The sequence below is a fragment of the Buteo buteo genome, chromosome 11 (genome assembly GCF_964188355.1).
Source record: "Buteo buteo chromosome 11, bButBut1.hap1.1, whole genome shotgun sequence".
Classification (NCBI taxonomy): domain Eukaryota; kingdom Metazoa; phylum Chordata; class Aves; order Accipitriformes; family Accipitridae; genus Buteo; species Buteo buteo.
The window spans coordinates 25256909-25275650 of NC_134181.1; the positions used below are offsets into that span (position 1 = coordinate 25256909).

At 61.3% G+C, this 18742-nt stretch overlaps 4 protein-coding genes across 9 annotated transcripts; 2 read left to right on the forward strand and 2 right to left on the reverse strand.

The window, feature by feature from the left end:
* Positions 1-593: 593 nt before the first annotated feature.
* LOC142036207 (uncharacterized) lies at positions 594-4965 on the reverse strand. The gene is made up of 6 exons (XM_075039330.1): positions 4923-4965; positions 4432-4803; positions 4047-4355; positions 3606-3707; positions 2836-2849; positions 594-728 (listed from the first exon to the last, which is right to left on the reverse strand). Exons 1-6 carry the CDS (start codon positions 4963-4965, stop codon positions 594-596), a joined length of 975 nt encoding a protein of 324 aa, XP_074895431.1.
* Positions 4966-5625: 660 nt separating this feature from the next.
* On the forward strand, positions 5626-8799 carry LOC142036208 (uncharacterized). The gene is made up of 6 exons (XM_075039331.1): positions 5626-5685; positions 6560-6680; positions 6845-7168; positions 7765-8037; positions 8191-8555; positions 8743-8799. The coding sequence occupies exons 1-6, from the start codon at positions 5626-5628 to the stop codon at positions 8797-8799; spliced, it is 1200 nt and encodes a 399-aa protein (XP_074895432.1).
* Positions 8800-9230: 431 nt separating this feature from the next.
* APH1A (aph-1A gamma-secretase subunit) lies at positions 9231-13847 on the forward strand. Its single transcript, XM_075040823.1, has 7 exons — positions 9231-9362; positions 11149-11319; positions 11569-11642; positions 11884-12006; positions 12176-12303; positions 12714-12837; positions 13123-13847. The coding sequence occupies exons 1-7, from the start codon at positions 9250-9252 to the stop codon at positions 13185-13187; spliced, it is 798 nt and encodes a 265-aa protein (XP_074896924.1). The 5' UTR covers positions 9231-9249; the 3' UTR covers positions 13188-13847.
* A 228-nt stretch (positions 13848-14075) lies between these two features.
* CA14 (carbonic anhydrase 14) lies at positions 14076-18307 on the reverse strand. 6 transcript variants are annotated; one of them, XM_075040816.1, is made up of 11 exons: positions 18080-18307; positions 17885-17905; positions 16823-16996; positions 16584-16726; positions 15412-15507; positions 15259-15325; positions 14973-15130; positions 14738-14864; positions 14597-14617; positions 14423-14507; positions 14076-14291 (listed from the first exon to the last, which is right to left on the reverse strand). In XM_075040816.1, the coding sequence occupies exons 1-11, from the start codon at positions 18129-18131 to the stop codon at positions 14210-14212; spliced, it is 1026 nt and encodes a 341-aa protein (XP_074896917.1). In that variant the 5' UTR covers positions 18132-18307; the 3' UTR covers positions 14076-14209. The 6 variants fall into 6 exon arrangements, with proteins under 6 accessions (XP_074896917.1, XP_074896921.1, XP_074896919.1 ...); XM_075040817.1 differs by having other exon boundaries at positions 14103-14295; XM_075040820.1 differs by lacking the exon at positions 15259-15325 and having other exon boundaries at positions 14076-14295.
* Between the last annotated feature and the right edge of the window lie 435 nt (positions 18308-18742).

Below are 18742 nucleotides of genomic sequence, written 5' to 3' on the forward strand. Positions count from 1 at the left end.
GATGCAAGGGGGCAAATTAACCCTTTGCACCAAACTCTGCTGTTCTTGTGTGGCTCCGAGCACACCGATGTGCAGCTGGAGCATCCCCAGCAGCGTCCCACGTCTTCATGATGTGAGGGACGATCCTTGGGTGCTGGGGACCACTGGGGAAATGTGGGTGCGGATTTTGAATTGTATTTCTGGCTGGAAAATGAAAATGCTCTACTTTTATTCAGGTTTTTTTCCTTTCATGTTTGTTCTTACTCACTTTTCATGTCTCACAACGCAGAGCAAAAACATCACCCAAAGAGCAGCCAAAAAAAGCAGCCAAACCGTCTTTTCAGTCTCCGATCCCATGCTCCTTTCCCAAAACCTAATTCCTATTTTGCGCAATCTCTGTATTTTTACATCTCTTTTTTTTAATTATTAAAGCATACGTGCCGAAATCAAACCGTAAAAGGTCCTGCAGCAAGGGAGCAGTGTGGGAGCATTGCATTTCACGTGGGAAAACTCAATGTGCGAGCCAAAAAAAAAAAAAAGGCTTTTCCAGAAAGGGATGGCAAAGGCAGCTCTCACTCCTCACAATGCTGAAGGTGCTGCATCCCGGGGATGCTCTAAGCATCCTGGCACAGTGAAGCCTGGCAGCGGTCAGAGGCTTGCAGCATGACTGTGAGTTTTACGTTGAGGACGAAGGTGCGAATGAGATCACTGCCATTCCTGGCTCTCGGGTACATTGCGTCATTTCCCAGCTTTAATAGGCGGAAGCAAAACTTGAAGGGAAATTAAAAAAATGCAGCCGGTAAATAAGACTCTTCCCTTAACAATGACTCGTGCCCAAGCAGATGACAGCAGGATTCCTGCGGAAGTGGCTGGAGGGGACATTGTTTGGTGTTTTCCCTGCCCAAGACGACGACGAGATGGATGAAGGAAACCCAAAAAATCCCTTCCCCCATGGCACCCACTGCTGTGGGGTTTCCACCGCTCCCTGAGGTGCCGTGTGCCAGCCAAGAGGTAGGTGGGATGAGCTGCTCTTCCCACGGGAATCCTCTGAGGAACAGAGGGGCTTTTCTACTGAACAGGCTGTTCTCATTGTTCCATGCGGTTTTCTACTCTAAATAACACTTTCCTGCCCTTCCCTGCCCTTTTTTTAAACAGTGGCTGCTTGGGCTGGCTGCTGCCAGCTGGGGTGTGTGGCTCTGCCAGAGAGACTGAGAAACAATAATGTGATACTTTAGATACTTTGAAATGAAGAAAAAAAATGCACTTTCAAACAGTATTTCTTAAAAAAAAATTAAATTAAATTATATTAATGTAAAATAAAATAAAATAAAATAAAATAAAAACATGTTCCTGGTTTTCACAGTTGGTGCCCGCTATGCATCAGGGCAGCAGCTTGCTCTTCCTCTGGGCATCATCCTCACGCGCGGCTCCCGGGGGCTCTCAGCACGGCTGAAACATGAGGGATTTATAACCCCGTGCTGTCCCACCACCAGTTTTAGGCTGAGACGGGTGCTGCAACTGGTCCTTGCTCTCACCGGCGATGGGATGCTGCGGGAGGTGATGCTGGGTGGCCCGTCCCAGAATCACGGCTCCAAGACACTCATTTTCCAAACGTTGTCCTTTATTTTTTCCTGCCTTAATTAGACCCAGCTCAGCTGCGTGAACCCCCGAGGCGTGTCCGAGGGCTCTGAGCAATGGGGGGTGCTTCCCATCCCTCCCCTCCCCTCTGAAATACCCCTCCAGCCACAGCACCGGCTGAAATAGGGCGGGCAGTATGAATTGCACCCAAGCACCCATCAACTCCCAACCCCAGAGGCGTTATCCGTGGGGTCACCGAGCAGCCGGGAAAATCAGGAGCATCCTTGGAGCAAGGAGAGGGGTTGCCTGTCATGTGTCATGTCTTTTACTGCTCCATGAGCAAAATAAGGAAGGAAGGGGCTGTATTACAGCTTTGCTTAATTCTCTAACTTATAAAACCCTTTTTTTCCTGTTTAACAGCAATTTCGGATGGCTGCTATACAAGGTACCAGAGCATAAGCTGACATAAATCCGAGAGCTCAGTTTCTTAGCCAGGAATCAGGAATTTTATTGTTTTTATGCCATGTCTCCTTGCTATCGAGCATACCCTCCCTCCCCCCCCTCCCGGTGCTTACAGCTTTCCTCTTCCTCCTCCTCCAAGCCAAGGAGAGAAACCCAGCAGGAAAAAAAGCAAAGGTTATTTCCCTACCCAGCCCCACTGCTCTGGAAGAGGAAAAATGGGATCATGGAGCTGCTGGTGATGCTCCGGCTGCCCAAACTGGCCGTGCAGGGTCTGGCCACCGCAGCACTAGACAGGGGTGACACCGAGCTGGCTGGTCCCATCCCACCTCGCTCTGAGCACTTGGCAGCTACCCAGGGGGTTTGCATTTTTTCTCCGGAGCGCTGGTGTGCTTATGAGCTGGTAAACCACTGAAATAAGCTTTCCGGGCGGTTTGTGTGTGACACCGTCTACGAGCGGCTGTGAAATTTGCTTTCGAGATTATAAATGAATAGAAAAAATTCTGCTAAAAACCCTCCTCAAGTGGCTAGGAAATATCCGAAGGAAATTTTCCTGGGGCTGGTGCTCGTATCCTATCAGAGAAGACGCCGCCGAAAAATTTCTCCTGGCTTTTGCAAAGCTTCTGCAAGTTTGCAAGCTATTCACAGGGCAAATTTGCAACTTGGTGACAGAGGTTTGTGAGCTGCGGCTGACAAGGGGCCGTGCCTGCCCGGCTCCCATCATGCAGACTCTCACAATTTTCCCATTTCTCTTGGGTTTTAACGCATTTGCAGTCAGGGGTTTTGGCCGAGCGGGGCAGGGGCATTTCAGCGCCTCACCGGCATGGATCCTTCTGCAAGAGAAAGTGAGAAGTGGCGTTATTAAAATCTCATTTTACATTTGAGGCCAAAAAAAAGCTTTGAGTATTTTTAGCTCCCCAGGGTGAGAGTGGGCGGGTAATGCTGGGGGCCTGTGCCAGTGATGGCAGAAGCTGGTCCCTCTGAGTCGGAAAATGAAATATTTTGTGTCTAATGAAGTCTTGTGCCCAATTTCGATGCCTTTTGAAGCAGCTGGGCTGCTCCTGCCATGCAAAGGGCTGGGGTTCAGGCTGGGGAGCTGTGGTGCTCCCCCATAGAGGGGTTTATTTTTTGTGGGATGGGGGAGCACCCAACACCTGGGTGTTCCCCGCTCATGGTGCTGGCAGCTGGACCCGAGTGCGAGCTGATACCCGGACGAGATTTACCCTCGGCTTTTGGGTGACCCGAGCAGCCACCTGCGCTTTGGGAGTTGCTCCAGGCAGCAGCCCAGCAATGCAGCAGCAGCGTTCACACCACCAACACCAGCCAAAAATGAATTTTCTCACCAGGCTGGTGGGTTTTGTTCCCCCCAGTGAAACTCCTGAGGCAATTTTGAATCTGAGGGTGTTGGGGTTTGACCAGAGCAGTGTTACGATGCTATAAATAAATGAATTTATTTCAGGGTGGGGGTTGAGGAAGCAGTTTTTACCTCCTGGGTGGTTCTCCCGGGTGTACGTGTGGGTGGCTGGAGGAGACGAGGAGAGAGCCGGGGCGAAGGGGCTGCGAGGGGTGCGGGGGGGGGGGGGTGTCACCTCTGGCCAGACGCCGTCTGCAGAGCAGGATGGTCAGCTGGAGCAGGAAAAGGAGGGAGACACAGGACAGCCCCAGCGCCAGCGGCCAGGAAGGCCGTGCTTCTGCAGGGGGGGAAAGGAGAGTTAATAGAGGGGGGGACAATGGGGATTTGGTGACTCAGGAGAGCCTGAAATGAGAGGCCAGGGCTGAGCACCCCCCAAAACGAGGGGGTCAGGGCTGTGCGGGGTAGCAGGGGGCATGTGCCGGTTTAAAGCCCTTCAGTGCAGGGGGATCCCAGCGAAGAGATGGAGGGGGGGGCACAAGGGATTTCCAAATGTGTCTCAAGAAGGAAGAATTCGGGTGTAGGGATTTCCTGAATGGGGAAAGGCTGGAAGAATTGGGATGCACGGGGTGGATGGAGGCTGGGATCTGCAGGAGGAGGTCAGGGATGGACTAATTACCCTCCCCAGGTCCTTTAGTGATGGCGACGCTGATGGTCTTGCCCGCGCCGTTCTCCAGGGCTGTGCACACCGCAGCCCCGTCCCACCACTCGGCCGAGACCCAGGTGATGCTCCAGGTGCTGAGGACGCCATCCTTGTCCACGGTGGCTGCCGTCACCGGTGTCACCTCCCCACCGGGCTGCCAGTGCACGGTGTCCCAGCCCGGAGGGAGGTCATGGAGGTGGCAGAGCAGGGGGATGCTGGCCAGGGGCTGCCTGGGCTCCTCCGCATCAACGGGCACCAGGATGGAGAGCTTGGGCTCAGAGGCATCTGAAGAGGAAAACGGGAGTGCCATAAACCTCCCCAGGGCTGTCCCCCGCCACCGGGTGACCTGCCAGACACTCACTGGTGACGACAAGCCTGGTTCCATCCCCAAAGAGTTCATAGAAGTTGGAGGAGCTGCAATAATAAACCCCGGAATCCTCCCTCTGCACGGAGCTGATGGTGAAGGAAAAACTCCCCCATGTTTCACTCCTCCCAGAGTATTTTCCCCCCGGAGAGGGGTAGTTCAAGTTCCGGTAAATCCAGTACAAACTGCCATCCGGCTTCTCCTTGTACCCGTTCACATACTGGCTGTGGTCCGAGACGCAACAGCTCAGCTCCGCCATCTCTCCAGGGAGCATCCAGAGCTGGCCAGGGCTTTGCTGGACTTCTCTCGCCTCTGCCGAGGTGGGTCCTGCAGGAGAGGAGCAGCTTTGAGGTGGATTTTCTGCACTTCAGGCTTTCTAACAGATTGCATTAAAAATGATCTGGGGAAAAAAAAAAAAAATTAAAAAACCCCTACCCCGCTTCAGCAAATCCTGCCCAGGTTGGGGTATTTCTGGAGCGGGCACGTACCTGGCAGGAGGAGCAGGAGGGTCCCCAGGAGCCCGTAGGACATGCTGGCCAAAACCCTTTTGGCGGGGAGATTTTCTCTCTGTCTGTCTGGGGAGATTTTCTCTCCCTCCCAGGCTGGTGGGGGCTCTGAGGGACAAGCCTCCCGTCCAGCCGAGGGGATTGGCAACTGCACGCCCTGGGGTGCTCAGATGCTCAGAGGAGGCACCCCAGGAGCTGGCCCTGCCCCAGCCAGGACGGGGGGGTCCCCCACGTGTCTGTCCCCCGTCCCGTGTCCCCCCCACACTTGGGGACGGTGCAGCCTCGTCCGCCTCCGTGGGTGGCGGAAATTGGGTGGAAACCATTGTCTGCTGACAGGACCCTTTGGGGCTGAGTTTGGTGCAGGGTGATGCTGGGGGGGGCCAGGCTGAGGGTCCCAGGGACCAGCACATCCTCCAGCCTGGGGGTTTATTTGGGGTTTGGGAGTCCGGGGGGGGGGGGAGGAGAGTGGGAATTTGGGGAGGGAACGGTGGAGAGAATTTGGGGAGGGAACCATGTGCCCTGGTCTCACTTGCAAAATTGAATTTTAGCTCCAGCTCTGTGTTGCAATGGGGCTTTTCATCGCCCTGCCTGTCTCTCCAAGGAGCCCTGGGCTTCGTTGTCCCCTGGTTTTCTGCTGTCCGAGGCAAATGTTTTGCTCACTGGGGCTGGATTTCCCCCAGCTGCCATGTGGGAGCTGCCGGGAATTGCCCCCGGAGCACGGCATCAGCTGACGAGAGGAGTTCATGTAATTCATGCAATCTATAATATGTATCTTCTGCCTTTCTGCAGCAGCTGGAGGCTTTGCTCGAGCTGGAGATTGCTGCAGTCGGCCTCACTGCTGCATTTTGTCACTTCCACAGGGTTTATTGACACCAACCACCTTCCCTCCCACCCCCAGCAGTGGGGGTTTGTGATGTTTTTTGGCAGCGGTTTGGCCGAGGGCTCGGTGTGCCGAACCGCAGCAGGAAAGGCAGTGGCAGGCCTGGGGGCTGGGAATGGCTTTGCAGTTTTTAGTCCCTTTGAAGGACCTTTTTCTGGGGGGTGGGGAAGCAGCTGGGGGGTCATGGGGGGAGACTGTCCATCAAATGCTGTTGGGTATTGCCCAAAGCCCAGATGGGATTTCTGTGGTTTCAGTATGTTTGGGACCCAGCCGGGGTCAGGAGTGTGGACCCAGCCCCAGTCTGCTCCTGGCTGAGACCATCTCCATCCCCTAGCATCCCCAAAATGCTTAAACCCCCGCCAAGTTCCCCACTCCCAGCCTGGTCCCAGGCACCACCCAGCTCAGGAGCTGCAGCATCTCACGTGGGTTTTGCATCCAGAAACAATTTTCTCTCTGTTTTGGAGGTTTCAGAGGGGGGTTCAGCATGCCTTTGGCTCAGAGCGTCGGCCGGGCGGGTTTATTCCCCTTGAATGCTCCAAAAACCCTCAAGTTTTGCTCAGAGGCTTGGAAACCAGGGTGGGGGCAAGGGTGGCTGGTGGCATCCCACCCCCAGCACGCTCCTCCTGCCAGGGATGCTCTGGGATGCGGCGCATGGCTGAGCGGACGTTGCGTCCCTGATGACGAAGCCAGCAGGGTGAGGGGAGGGAGTCACTGCCCTGGGCTCCCGCGGTTTCGGCAGCGGTGGCAGCTCTGCAAAGGGCTTGGCCCCGGGGAGGACCTGGCCCCTCCATTGCGGTGCCAGCCACTGACGGCAGCCAGGGGCTCACTGGCCCCCGTGGGGCTGCTGTGGCTCTGCCTGGGTGGGTGATGACGGCAGGGAGGCTGAGATTGGTGGAGGGTGGCCAGGCCCTGGTTTGAGGAGATTTCTGGGCTTTTTGGAGCAACTGGCTGCTGGGGGGGTGGGAGGGTGGTGGTGTTACAGTGGGGCTGGGGAGCAGAATGAGCCCTCGGTTCGTGCCCGCAGCCCCGGCAGCGCTGCTGAAGCTGCACCAGCCCCAGTCCATCCTGGTTGTGGAGCCCGGAGCATCGGTGGAGATTGGTTGCAAGGCTGACAAGGACCTGCAGACAAAATTTGCTCTGTCCTGGTACCGGCGCAGCAAGGATGGTCCTGACCTGCTCCTGGATGGTGAGAGTAGGACGAAGGGGAGGTTCTCCTGCAGGTACGGGAGGAACAATCTCACCCTGCACATTGCCAGCGCTCAGCCCGACAACACCAGCCTCTACCTGTGTGCCTGCTGTCACATTAATTACTGTGTTTTTGGCAGCGGCACCATGCTGCTGGTGGGAGGTAGGACCCAGCTTCACCCCGATGGCCCCCATGTGACCCCCATGTCCCCTGTCCCCTGCTGTCCCCCACTGTCCTGTCCTGTCAGCCTCCAGCATCCTCCTCTGTTCCCCTCCATCTCCTGTGTCCCCCTCTGTCCCCATCTACCACCTCTTGTCCCTCTGCACCCCTCTCCATCGCCGTCATCCCTGTCCATCCCTTTCTATCACCTTCATCCCCCTCCATCCCCCTTGATCCCCTCCATCCCTTTCCATCCCCTCCACCGCCTTCATTCCCCTCCATCTCCTGTGTCCCCCTCCATCGCCATCCACCACGCCTTGTCCCTCTGCACCCCTGTCCATCCCTCTCCATCCCTCCTCAATCCCTTCCACTCCCTCCATATCTCTCCACCCCCTCCATCCCTCTACATCACCTTCATCCCTCTCCGTCCCTCTCCATCTCCTGCATCCCCATCCATCCCCATCCACCACCCCTTGTCCCTCTCCATCCCCTTCTTCCCCCTCTATCCCCTCTCCATCCCCTCCACCCCCCCTCCATCCCCTCCATCCCGGGTCCGTGCCTGCATCAGACCCCGCTGCAGCCCCCTCTCCTTGTTGCAGACAGCTGGAGGGCTGGGAGCTGGGTGTGGGTGCTGGCGCCCCGTGGTGCCCCCCAGGCCCCCCCCAGCCTGGTCTGTGCCGTGGGTGCTACTGCCGGCCCTGTCCTTGTCTCCTGGCTGGGGGGGCCCAGGGGGGTGCTGGGGCTGGGGGGCGGCACGGGGCCGCTCGTCAGCCCCATGGGCATGGCCAGGGGGCCCGGGGGGCTCTGCGAGGTGAACTTCAACACCTCGGGGCCCCCTGTCCGGAGGAGCGTGGAGCTGCACGGGGCCACGGGTGAGTACGGGGGAACCCCCACTGAGCTGGTCACCCCTGGGGAAACTGAGGCAGTGGGGATGGCTTGGCCCCAGGGCGGGGGGATGGTGGAGGCTGTTGGGGGCCTGGGGGGGTGACGACAAATGGTGGGACGAGCCAGCCCCTCTCCCCCAGGCAGCTGCATGACCCGCGGCACCTGGGTCCTGGCCGGGGCTGGGGTGCTGCTGCTGCTCAGCCTCTGCCTCAGTATCCGCCACCTCCGCCGCCCCACGCTGATGGGTAAGGAGCCCGGCATGGGCAGGGGGTGGCCTGCCACCATGTCCCCCGCTGTTCCCCAATGTCCTGTCCATCTCACTGTGACCCCTCCACCCCCATGCCCTTCCATCCCCGACCCCCCTCCATCATCCCTCATCCTGCCCCAGCCCCCTCCGTCCCCCTGGGTCCCCTCCATCCCCATGCCGGGTACACCTCTCCCTGCTCTGTCCCCTCCAAGCCACCAGCCCAGCACCCCGATGCCACCAGTGTCACGGGAGGATGAGGTAAGGCCGTGCGGCCCCCCGGGTGCCCCCCGGGCCGGGCTGAGGCATCTAGGCTGGCGGGGAGGCAGCGTCTCTCTGTCCCTCTGCTCAGGGACAGCAGGTGACAGGGGACGGTCGCAGCCCCGCCGGTGCCAGATGGGGGGAACTGGGGGTGCGGGGGAGGCTCTGATGGCATCGTCCCCCACAGGGAGGGCTGACGTACGCCCAGCTGAGCTTCGCCGCCCCAGCAGGGCCCACGCCATGACCCGCAGCCGGACGCGGTGACGATCCCAAGCCCGGAGCTTGTCCGTCTGTGCCTGAAGCCCCCGGCATCACCCTGCGAGCCCCCCCCCCCCCCCGCACCCCCGCTTTGCCGAAGAGAAGGAAATAAAGAGCTTTGGGCTTTGGCAGCCTCCTGGGGCGATGGCACCGCGTGCCCAGCGGGTCCCCCAGCCCAGGGTCTGTCCCCAGGTCCCGGGGGTCTCCGGGGGGGTCGCACAGCCCTCGCCCACCCTCTGGCTTGGAGGGCTTTGTGGGGTGCAGAGGGCCCCCCCGTGCCCCCCTTCCGCCTCCGGGAGGATCCCCGGGGCTGGTCCTACCCCCCCCAACTCCCGCGGCGCGGCCTCCCGCCGGCAGGGGGCGCTGTCCCCGCCCCCCCGAGGACTACAGCTCCCGGCGTGCCCCGCGCCGCCCCGCCCCGCCCCGCCCCGCCGCCATGGGGGCCGCCGTCTTCTTCGGCTGCGCCGGTATCGCCTTCGGGCCGGCTCTCGCCCTCGTTCTTCTGACGGTGGCGGCGGAGCCGTTGCGGGTCATCGTCCTGGTGGCGGGGTGAGCCCGGGGGAGGGGGCTGGGCCCGCTGGGTGAGGGTCTGAGGGGGGCTTGAGGGCAGGCCTGAGGGGCCCGTGCTGCCCGTGCTGCCGGGAGGGGGCTGAGGGGGCCGCTTCGGGGACAGCTGGGGGTCCGTGGGGGGCTTGGCAGCTGAGAGAGGGTAGATGGGGGTTCAGAGAGCATCGAGGGGGGCTGCGGGGTCCATTTTGGGGGCAGCTGGGGTGTCAGAGAGCATTGAGGGGGCAGTTCTGCGGCGGTTGGGGTGTTATGGGGGGTAGGCAGCTGTGAGGGGGCAGTGGAGGGGGCTGTGGGGGTGTTTCGGGAGCAGCTGGGTGGTCAGAGAGCGTTGAGGGGGGCATTGAGGACCATTCTGGGGCAGCTGGGGTGTCAGAGAGCATTGAGGGGGGCTGAGGTTGCCTTTTCGGGGGCAGCTGGGGTGTCAGAGAGCACTGAGGGGGGCCTGTGGTGGGAGTTCTGGGGTAGCTGGGGTGTCAGAGAGCATTGAGGCGGGCTGAGGGGGTAGTTCTGGGACAGTTGGGGTGTTCTGGTGGGTAGGCAGCTCTGAGGGAGCTGTGGGGGAGGTTCTGAGGCAGATGAGGGGTGGTCTGGGGCAGGGCAGGCAGTAGCAGGGGGGTGAGGTGTCAATAGGGGGCTGATGAGGCAGGCAGGATCGGGGTGGTCTAGGGGGCAGCTGGAGAAGTTGGGGGGTGCAGTTCTGGGGTGGCTTGTGAGGCCACGGGGGGGGGTTGGCAGTTTCAAGAGGGTAGATGGGGGGGCTAAGTGAGTCTGGGGTACAGGCAGCACTGGAGAGGGCTTCGGGGTGTCTGAGAGGTGCAGGCCAAGGCAGCATGCAGAGGGGCTGAAGGGTAGATCTTGGGGCAGTCGAGGAAGTCTGGGGTGGGTGAAGCAGCACTCTGGGTCAGTTCTGGGGAGTCTGGGGACAAGCTGGACCTGGACGGAGGGAGCCTGAGGAATATTTGGGAAATCACCTGCATAGGTGGGATGGGGCTATGATTTTGTATGGGGTGGGAAGGGCTGTCCCCATATCTGGGTCACCCTGCTTTGGGGTCTCCCAACAGCCAGCTTAAAGACGACGTCCCAGCGGAGGCAAAACACCCAGAGGCTGCAGCCTCATCTCTGCCTGAGCTCAGCAACCCCCTGCCTGGATCACAGGAGACGTTCCTGCCTCTAACCATGCAGCCGCTGCTGTGCCAGGCGCCATGCCAGGGGCAGTCCTGGCACCATGGTCCCTCGTGTGTCTCGCAGGCATGGGCTTTATGCTGGCCGGGGAGGAAACAAAGCCAAAAACCTTCCTCGTGCTGGGACAGCCACAGCTGGGAGCAGCGACACGCCAGATGTTAAGTGTTCATCTCATTCCTCCTGCGCCTGGTCGGTCCCCAGGATCATAACTCAGGCCCCATGTGTCAGCGTGGGGGATTTGCTGGTTTAAAAAGAGGAGCGGCTCTGAGCAGCCATGTCCCGCCACACTTGGGCAGACCCTTGTTTAACCTTCAAGGGGCGAAGCACTGAACATCCTTCCCTGCTTTGCAGGGCAGCAGCTTCCCTCCAAGCAAGTCATCATGGCTCTGAGAAAGGAGGATTTCAACTTCTGAATCTGTTTGGTTTTCAGCCGTATGCTTCTTTTCGCATGCCCTCCTCATGTGACAGTGACCAGGCAGCCCATGAATACGTGACCTGGAGCCCAGGCAAACCAAGCAAGCAGCTTGGCACATGTTTGTGGTATTCTGAGCTCTGGAGCCTGAGTTTGGTGTTCCTCTCTCCCCAGGGCATTTTTCTGGCTGGTGTCACTGCTCCTGGCGTCTCTGATCTGGTTCATTTCGGTCCATCTCAGCGACCGGGAGGATGCCAAGCTGCAGTATGGCCTCCTCATCTTCGGTGCTGCCGTCTCCGTCCTGCTGCAGGAGGCTTTCAGATTTGCCTACTTCAAGCTGCTGAAGTAAGAGCCTGTCCGAGGGTGGCCTGTGCGCGCCCCGTGGGACTGGGTGACTTGTTCTGGTACCTGCAGTCAGTGTCCAACCTCCGATCTTTCTCTGGGTAACCCCACAAAGTATCTTCCTCGTTAGATCCCGGGAGAGAGCTGTTCCTCCTCGCCCCAGGCTCGTTTATAACCATCCCTTCCCCTCTCCCGTATGACGAGGCCCCTGTTCTGAACCAGCCGCTCACACTTTCTCTCCTGCCTGAGCAGGAAAGCGGATGAAGGCCTGGCAACAATCAGCGAGGATGGCCGGTCCCCCATCTCCCTCAGGCAGATGGCTTACGGTGAGCACGAACCTGGGCAGGGCTTGGGCTGTTGCTGACCTCCCCATGCTCTTCTGGGGCTGCCTGGCAGTGGGATGCTCAGGTATCAACAACCAATGGCAGTGTTGATGAGCCTGCTGGGCTAATGCAGCCTTCCCAACTTTTTCCTGCTTTTCCCTGGGCCCACATGCCAAGTCTGGGGCTCGTGGTGGAGGTAGCACAGCCACAATCACTCTTGGCTGACTCCTTTCTCCCTTTGTAGTCTCAGGCCTGTCCTTTGGCATCATCAGTGGCGTGTTTTCCGTCATTAACATCTTGGCAGACTCCATTGGGCCGGGCATCGTTGGGATCCATGGGGACTCACCATACTACTTCATCACATCTGGTGAGGCTGGGGGCCAGCATGTGCTGTGGGACATAGGCTCAGGGCCGGGATGCTGCGACAGTGCCGGTTAGAGCCGGAGTCCAGCCCTGGCATGTGGCCCTTCACCGAGGTGAGGAGGAGGAAGGTGATGACAAGGTCTGAGGGGGTCTGTGTTGCTCTCTTCCCCCAGCATTCCTCACCATGGCCCTCGTCTTGCTCCACACCTTCTGGGGAGTGATCTTCTTCGACGCCTGTGAAAAACGCCGCTACTGGTGCCTGGGGCTGGTGGTTGCCAGTCACCTCCTCACCTCAGGGCTGGTGAGTTTAATGAGCCAGAGCCAAACGAATCTGCACTGCAGGCTGTCCCCAAAGTAAAGGGGCCATGGCTGTCATCGGACGCCCGTCTGGGCATGGGGAGAGGGATGCAGGGACACCTGCTGCTCTTTCAGACTCCCTAAATCCCCACCTCTGAGCTGTGGGGCGAGTCACGGCCCTCTTGGGCACCTCCCGCTTGTTGGGGTGCACTTGGCAGAAGGAGGGTTAACGAAGGACTGGGGATGGGATGGAGGATTAGCCACTAAGCTGCTGGTGGGAAATCACTCAACAGGAGTTTAAGCCAGGCTTACTGGAGCTCTGCTCTGCTTGGAGGGTCCCCTTTCCTTGGGGGGGGCTGTGGGGGTCGCTGGCAGGTGGTGACATTCCTAACATGGCTTTCTCTGTCCCCCCAGACGTTCCTGAACCCCTGGTATGAAGCCAGCCTGATCCCTATCTTCATCATCACCCTCTGCACGGGCCTCTGGGCCTTCTTCACTGCTGGGGGGTCCTTCCACAACATCCTCAAGTGCCTCTCCTGTAAGTGGGGTGATGGGGGGCACCAGTGCAACATGGGGGGCTTTGCTGGTGGGTCTCTATCCCCTTTTAGGTGTTGGGGGGAGTTGGACACAGGTGCAGGGGGGCCCAGAGCTGCTGAGATGGGGGAGGATGGGTCTTGTCTATAACCGTTTCCCTGTTGTCGAACAGGGGCCTGCGTCTCCTGGCTAACGGGGGCTCCTGTGAACCCACAAGCAGGCCCCCCACCCCCAAAACAGCCCTGGTCCCCTGCCATGCTCACCCTCTCCCCCTTTTCTGCCCCCCCAGGTAAGCAGGAGGACGACAGCAGAGTGATGATGTACTCCGCACTGCAGGTGCCTTTCGAGGACTGAGCGGTGGGCGCAGCCCTGCCTGCTCCTGCTGCCTGCACTGCCTGTGCTGCTGCCGTACCCAAGTGCCCTCTTTTCGGCAGCTGGAAGATCACGATGCTGCCTTTGCCTCTGCGGTTTGCTCTTCCGGTGCTGCCGCCTGGCCTGGCCCTGGCCCCTCTCCGTGACACAAGAGGTGGCTCTGTGTCCTGTCCCGCTCCAGAGGGGATTTTTGGGGTCTGACCGGTGCTCGTGAGCAACCCTGTTAGCTTTGTTAGCGAATTCTGTTAGACTTTTTTCCTTACAGGGTATGGCTGCAGGGGGAGTGCAGGGGAGGCAGGAGCCGGGGGCCGGGTGCCCTGTGGTACAGCTGGGCTTGGGGGGCTCAGGGCAGGACCTCCTCCTTCCCTCAACATTTTCTTCCCCCCACCCTGCCACCAAGGGACGCCCCTGCCCTCAGTGCAGCCCTGGCCCAACGCGGCCTCCTGCCATTTTCCTGTGGAAGCAGGGTGGTGCTCTCAGGGCTGGGGGAGCCAGGATGGGGGGTACTCTACCCCCTTCACCCCCTTTTTGCTTCCTGCCAGGTCATGTCTGGGGGCACTCGTTACCCTGCTGTGCAACTGGGAGGGGGGGTAAATTATTTTTTCGATTCAAAGTAAAACCCTTTTAATAGAGCAATGAGTACCACGGCACCGAGGCGACTTCTGTCATGGGGACAGAGTGAGGTAGCGGGGGGAAGAGAAGGGTCGGTTTCCCCCCAGCTTGCTCTGCTCCCAGCCCCTGTCCCAGCTTTGCGGGGAGCACCCAGGTGTCCTGGTTTCTCGGGGCTGACAGGATCCAGCCCCAAAGCCTATCAATGAACGGCCCCGTTCCCTCCCCAGTAAAGAGCCACCAGTGCCATGGAGTGGGAAAGGGGCTTTATTTCCAGTGAGGCCAGGGCAAGAGCCACCACTGCCACGGGGCTGAGCCCCAGCCAGCTCCTCTGACAGGGGCGGAGGGCTGGGGGGTGGTAGGGGTCCATCACAGCCCTATCTGGGGTGGGGGGTTCAAGGGCGAGGGCCGTCGTCAGAGTGGGTGCGGTGGGAGGAGGCTTTGAACACCACGTCCTGGTCCTGTGCCCTCCTTGCTCTGCCTCACAGGGGGAGAAGGGCTGAGGTGAAGGCGACCCTCCCCTGTGGGGGTCCAGACCCTCTGATTTGGGGGGTCTGGGCTCCCTGCTGCAACGGGGGGGGTCCCTCCTTAGGGTGGGGGCCTCTCACCGCATCCTCTTGGCCACAAAGTGGATGGCGAGGAAGAGGCCGAGACAGCTGGAGACGGCGCCGAAGATGATGGCAATGACTTCACCTACATGATGTAGCAGGGGGCTCAGGGGGGACCAGGGTGGGGGGGTGAACCCCCCATCCCAGCCCCACCTGCCCCCAGCCGGGCTGTACCTGTGGAATACCCCTCGGGCCCTGCAAGAGAAGAGCCAGGGGGGCTCAGCGCCGCAGCCTCGCACCCAGCCAGGGCTCTGGGAGCCATTTGGGAGGGGGGGGCCCTCCCCCCCACCCCCCCTGCCTCAAGCTGGCTCTCACCCCTGGGGAAGGATGACAGCACCAGCCGCTGGTTGAGCTCCTGTGGGATCCGAAAATTATCCACCAGGCGCTGGGGTTCCGGCTCGGCCGCTGTTGTGGTGTAAAGGGTTCCCTGGAGCTGCTCCAGCTGAAACAGGGAGAGGGGGGGAGCGCTGGGGCTGTCATCGTGTGTCTGTCTGTTGTGTCCCATCCCCCCCACCAAAACCAGGGGCTTTCACCCCAAAGCGGGTCCTACCTGAGCCAGGCTGATGCGGACAGGTTGCTGGAAGAGGGTCCAGAGGACGCTCTGGAAGCAGGGGGGGGTGGTGAGGGACCCGTTGTAGCGGTAGTAGAGGTCCAGGCGTGGGGGCAACAGGTCCTGCACGCTGAAGGAGGGGATGGCCGTTGTCTGCCCTGGGAGTTGGGGGGAAGCAGTTGCGGGGGTCATGGAAGGGGAGTTTGGGGTCATCCCCCCGCTGCCGCTACTTGCTTTCCCTGCTGTGTCCCCTTGCTACCCCCTCGCTCGCACGCCAATCGCTCACCTGCGTAGCGGATGCTCCTGAGATGGCTCAGGATGTTGTCGTAGGTGGGGTGGGGGTCAGCACCCACCTGGGGGGAGCAAGGGCATGGGGTGGTGTGTGTGTCAGGGCTGGGGGGTTGGTGGGTGGGCAGGGGGTGTTTTGGGGTCTGCATACCTCCAGGAGGACACCGAGCACGGCCAGCCCACCGGCGTGGTGCTGTGCCTCGCTGGCGTTGGTGTAGCGCTCCGCATCGTAGTGCACCACGTGCATCTGCGGGCAGAGTGGCTCTGCGCAGGGCTGGGGGGGAGGGGGCAGGCAGAGCAGGGACACCCCCCCGCCCAAACCCACACCCCCTGGGTTTCTGTCCCCCACCCACCCCCTTTCCCACACTCAGTTCCCAGACCCAATCCCACGCTGCTGCCTGCACCCATCCCGGCACCTTCCGTGGTGTCTGGACCCGCTGCCTGCACCTGGACTTGCTGCCTGCACCCGTTCCCTGGTCCTGTCACCCAGTCCCATGCTTGTTCCTGCTCCCACTTCCCACTCCTGTTTCCCCTTCCTGCACCCATTTCCCACATCTGGACCCCTTTCTTGTGCCTTTTCCCATGCCTGCACCCAATTCCTGCACCCAGACCCCTTCCTGCACCCATTCCTGTGCCAGGTCCTGCACCCAGACCCTTTCCCACACCATTCCTGTGCTGTTTCCCACCCCCAGGCCCATTTCCCACCACTATTTCCCTGCCCACTTCCTGTGCCCAGACCCATTTCCCATTCCCTGCACCCAGACCCTTTCCTGCACCCATTTTCCACCTCCAGACCCATTTCTTGCACCCATTTCCCTGCCTGTTTCCTATGCCTGGACCTGTTTCCCACACCGGGGCCCCTTTCCTATTCCCTGCACTTGATTCCTGCACCCAGACCTGTTTCCCTTCCCCTTCCTCTGCCGTTTCCCACACTCAGACCCCTTCCAGTACCCATTTCCCTGCCTGTTTCCTGTGCCCAGACTCATTTCCCCTTCCCTGCACTCAATTCCTGCTCCCAGCACCCTTCCTGCCCCCATTTCCCACCTCACCTCCAGACCCATTTCCCACCCCATTCCCATGCTATTTCATGCACCCAGGACCCTTCCTGCACCCAGGACCCTTCCCACACCCATTTCCCACCCCATTCCCATGCTATTTCCTGCATCCAGGACCCTTCCCACACCCATTTCCCACCCCCAGACCCCTTTCCCACCCCATTCCCATGCCATTTCCCACACCCGGCCCCTTTCCCAGGCCGGACCCCCTTTTAGGACCCCCCCACTCCTTTGGGATCCCCCACCACTACCCTCATGGCCCCTGTACCTCGGCAGGGGCACGGTGCCCATCGAGGAGGTGTTCGGCACCGCCAGCGTGGCCGGGCCGTCCCCAGTGGAAGTGGAGCTGAGCGGCGGCGAAGCTGCGTGGCAGCCCCTGTAGCCGCAGGGAGGGCGGCAGTGCCAGCACCGCTGGGGTGGGGGACACAGGGGGGGTCTTAGCGGGGGCTGTGACATGTGGGGAACCCCCCCCACTACCACCCCAGACCCCCCCCAGCACCCGCTCACCGGTGTGGCCGTTGTTGGAGAGGGTGAAGGCCGGGGTGCCGGGTTGGCCCACGGAGCGGATGGGTGGCAGCGAGGGGTCTGGCTGCGCCCACTGCGTTCGGATGTCGATGGGTGACTGGGCTCGGCCCCCGCATGCCGGGTGCCCCTCGGGCCAGTGCTGCTGCCCGTGGGGGCCTGAGGGGACCCAGGTGTCTGGGTGGGCCCCCCACCGACCCCCCCCCCCACCGTGGGGACAGTGCTTTACCCAGCACAGCCCCATGACCCAAAATGCCCTCGTTTCCCCCCAAACGAGGACACGGGTGACATTCCCAACATGCTCGTTAATCTTCTGGGGACATTTTTTTTTCCGGCTGGGGAAGCGGGGACAAAGCTGATACCATGGGGTGGGGGGGGGGAACGGGACACCCATGGGGACCCCGTAGGCCGGGCAGGATGGGGCTTAGCCAGGATTTGGCCGGGGCCGGATCCTAATTGGATTTGGCAGCCGAAGCCTTATGTAAAGGAACACAATGGGACCATTGGAGCACGAGGGGGACTTGGGCGTCCCGGGGGGGGGGATGGGGGGGTAAGGGGGGGTTGCATCCATCCACCTCCCTCCCATTTGGGGGGACGCAGGCAGCCAGGGGACCCAGGTGTCTTGGGGTGGTGTGGGGGGCATTGGGGCTGTCACCCATCCATCTCCGTCCCATTTGGGGGGACCCAGGTGTCTGGGGGTGGGGAGCACAGGGGGCCACCCATCCACCTCCCTCCCATCTTAGGGGACCCAGGCATGTGTGTGTGTGTGTGGGGTGTGCATGAGGGGGCTGTCACCCATCCATCTCCGTCCCATTTGGGGGGACCCAGGTGTCTGGGGGGGGGCACGGGGGGGCTCTCACCCATCCATCTCCCTCCCATTTGAGGGGAACCTGGGTGTCTGGGAGCAGGGGGTGGGGGGAGCATGAGGGGCTGACACCCATCCAACCCCCCTCCCTTCTGGGGGCAGCCGGGTGATGCCCCTTGGCTCTGGGGTGGTGGATTTGGGGGGAGTGGGGGGGTTCCAGGGTGGGGTGGGACCCCACTCACCCTCATACGCCCAGTGGGGACCTGTTGGGGCGGCAAACAGAGGTGTTAGGGGGCCGGGGGTCAGGTGGCCCCCCCCCAGCCCTTCCCCGGGACCCCCCCCGTGGGTGCTGGCGGCTGCACCCCAAAGCAGGTCCCGCTCCTGGGGGGGGCGGGAATTGGGGTGAATGCCTGAAGAACTTGGGGGGGGGCACTCACCGGCGGGCAGGGCGGGGGCCAGGCCCCCCAGCAGCAGCAGGGCACGCAGCATGGCGGGGGGGGGCCGGGTGCTGCCGATCCGGCCTTAAATACCCACCCGGGATGGCCCCCCCCGGGGGGACGGGGAGGGATGGAGGGTCCATCCCCGGGGCGTCGGGGCGTGCGAACGGGAGAGGCTGTGGGGCTGGGAGCTCTGGGGTTGTGGGGAGGGGCTGGGGGGACCCAGCGATGCTGTGGGGCTCCGGGGGGGGGCTGTGAGCTGTGGGGGTGCTGTGGGGCTGGGGGCTATGGGGTTGTGGGGTGGGGGCCTGGGGGGGGCTGGGGGGCTTAGCGACTGGGGGGGGCTGGGGGTGCTGTGAGGCTTGGGGGGGGCCGTGGGGCTGGGAGGTCTGGGGTTGTGAGGGGGGGGTCTGGGGGTGCTGTGGGGTTTGGGGGGGGAGCTGTGGGGCTGGGAGGTCTGGGGTTGTGAGGGGGGAGCTGGGGGTGCTGTGGGGTTTGGGGGGGGCTGTGGGGCTGGGAGGTCTGGGGTTGTGAGGGGGGAGCTGGGGGTGCTGTGGGGTTTGGGGGGGGCTGTGGAGCTGGGAGGTCTGGGGTTGGGGGGGGGGGCCTGGGGGAGGGCTGGGGGTGCTGTGGGGTTTGGGGGGGAGCTGTGGGGCTGGGAGG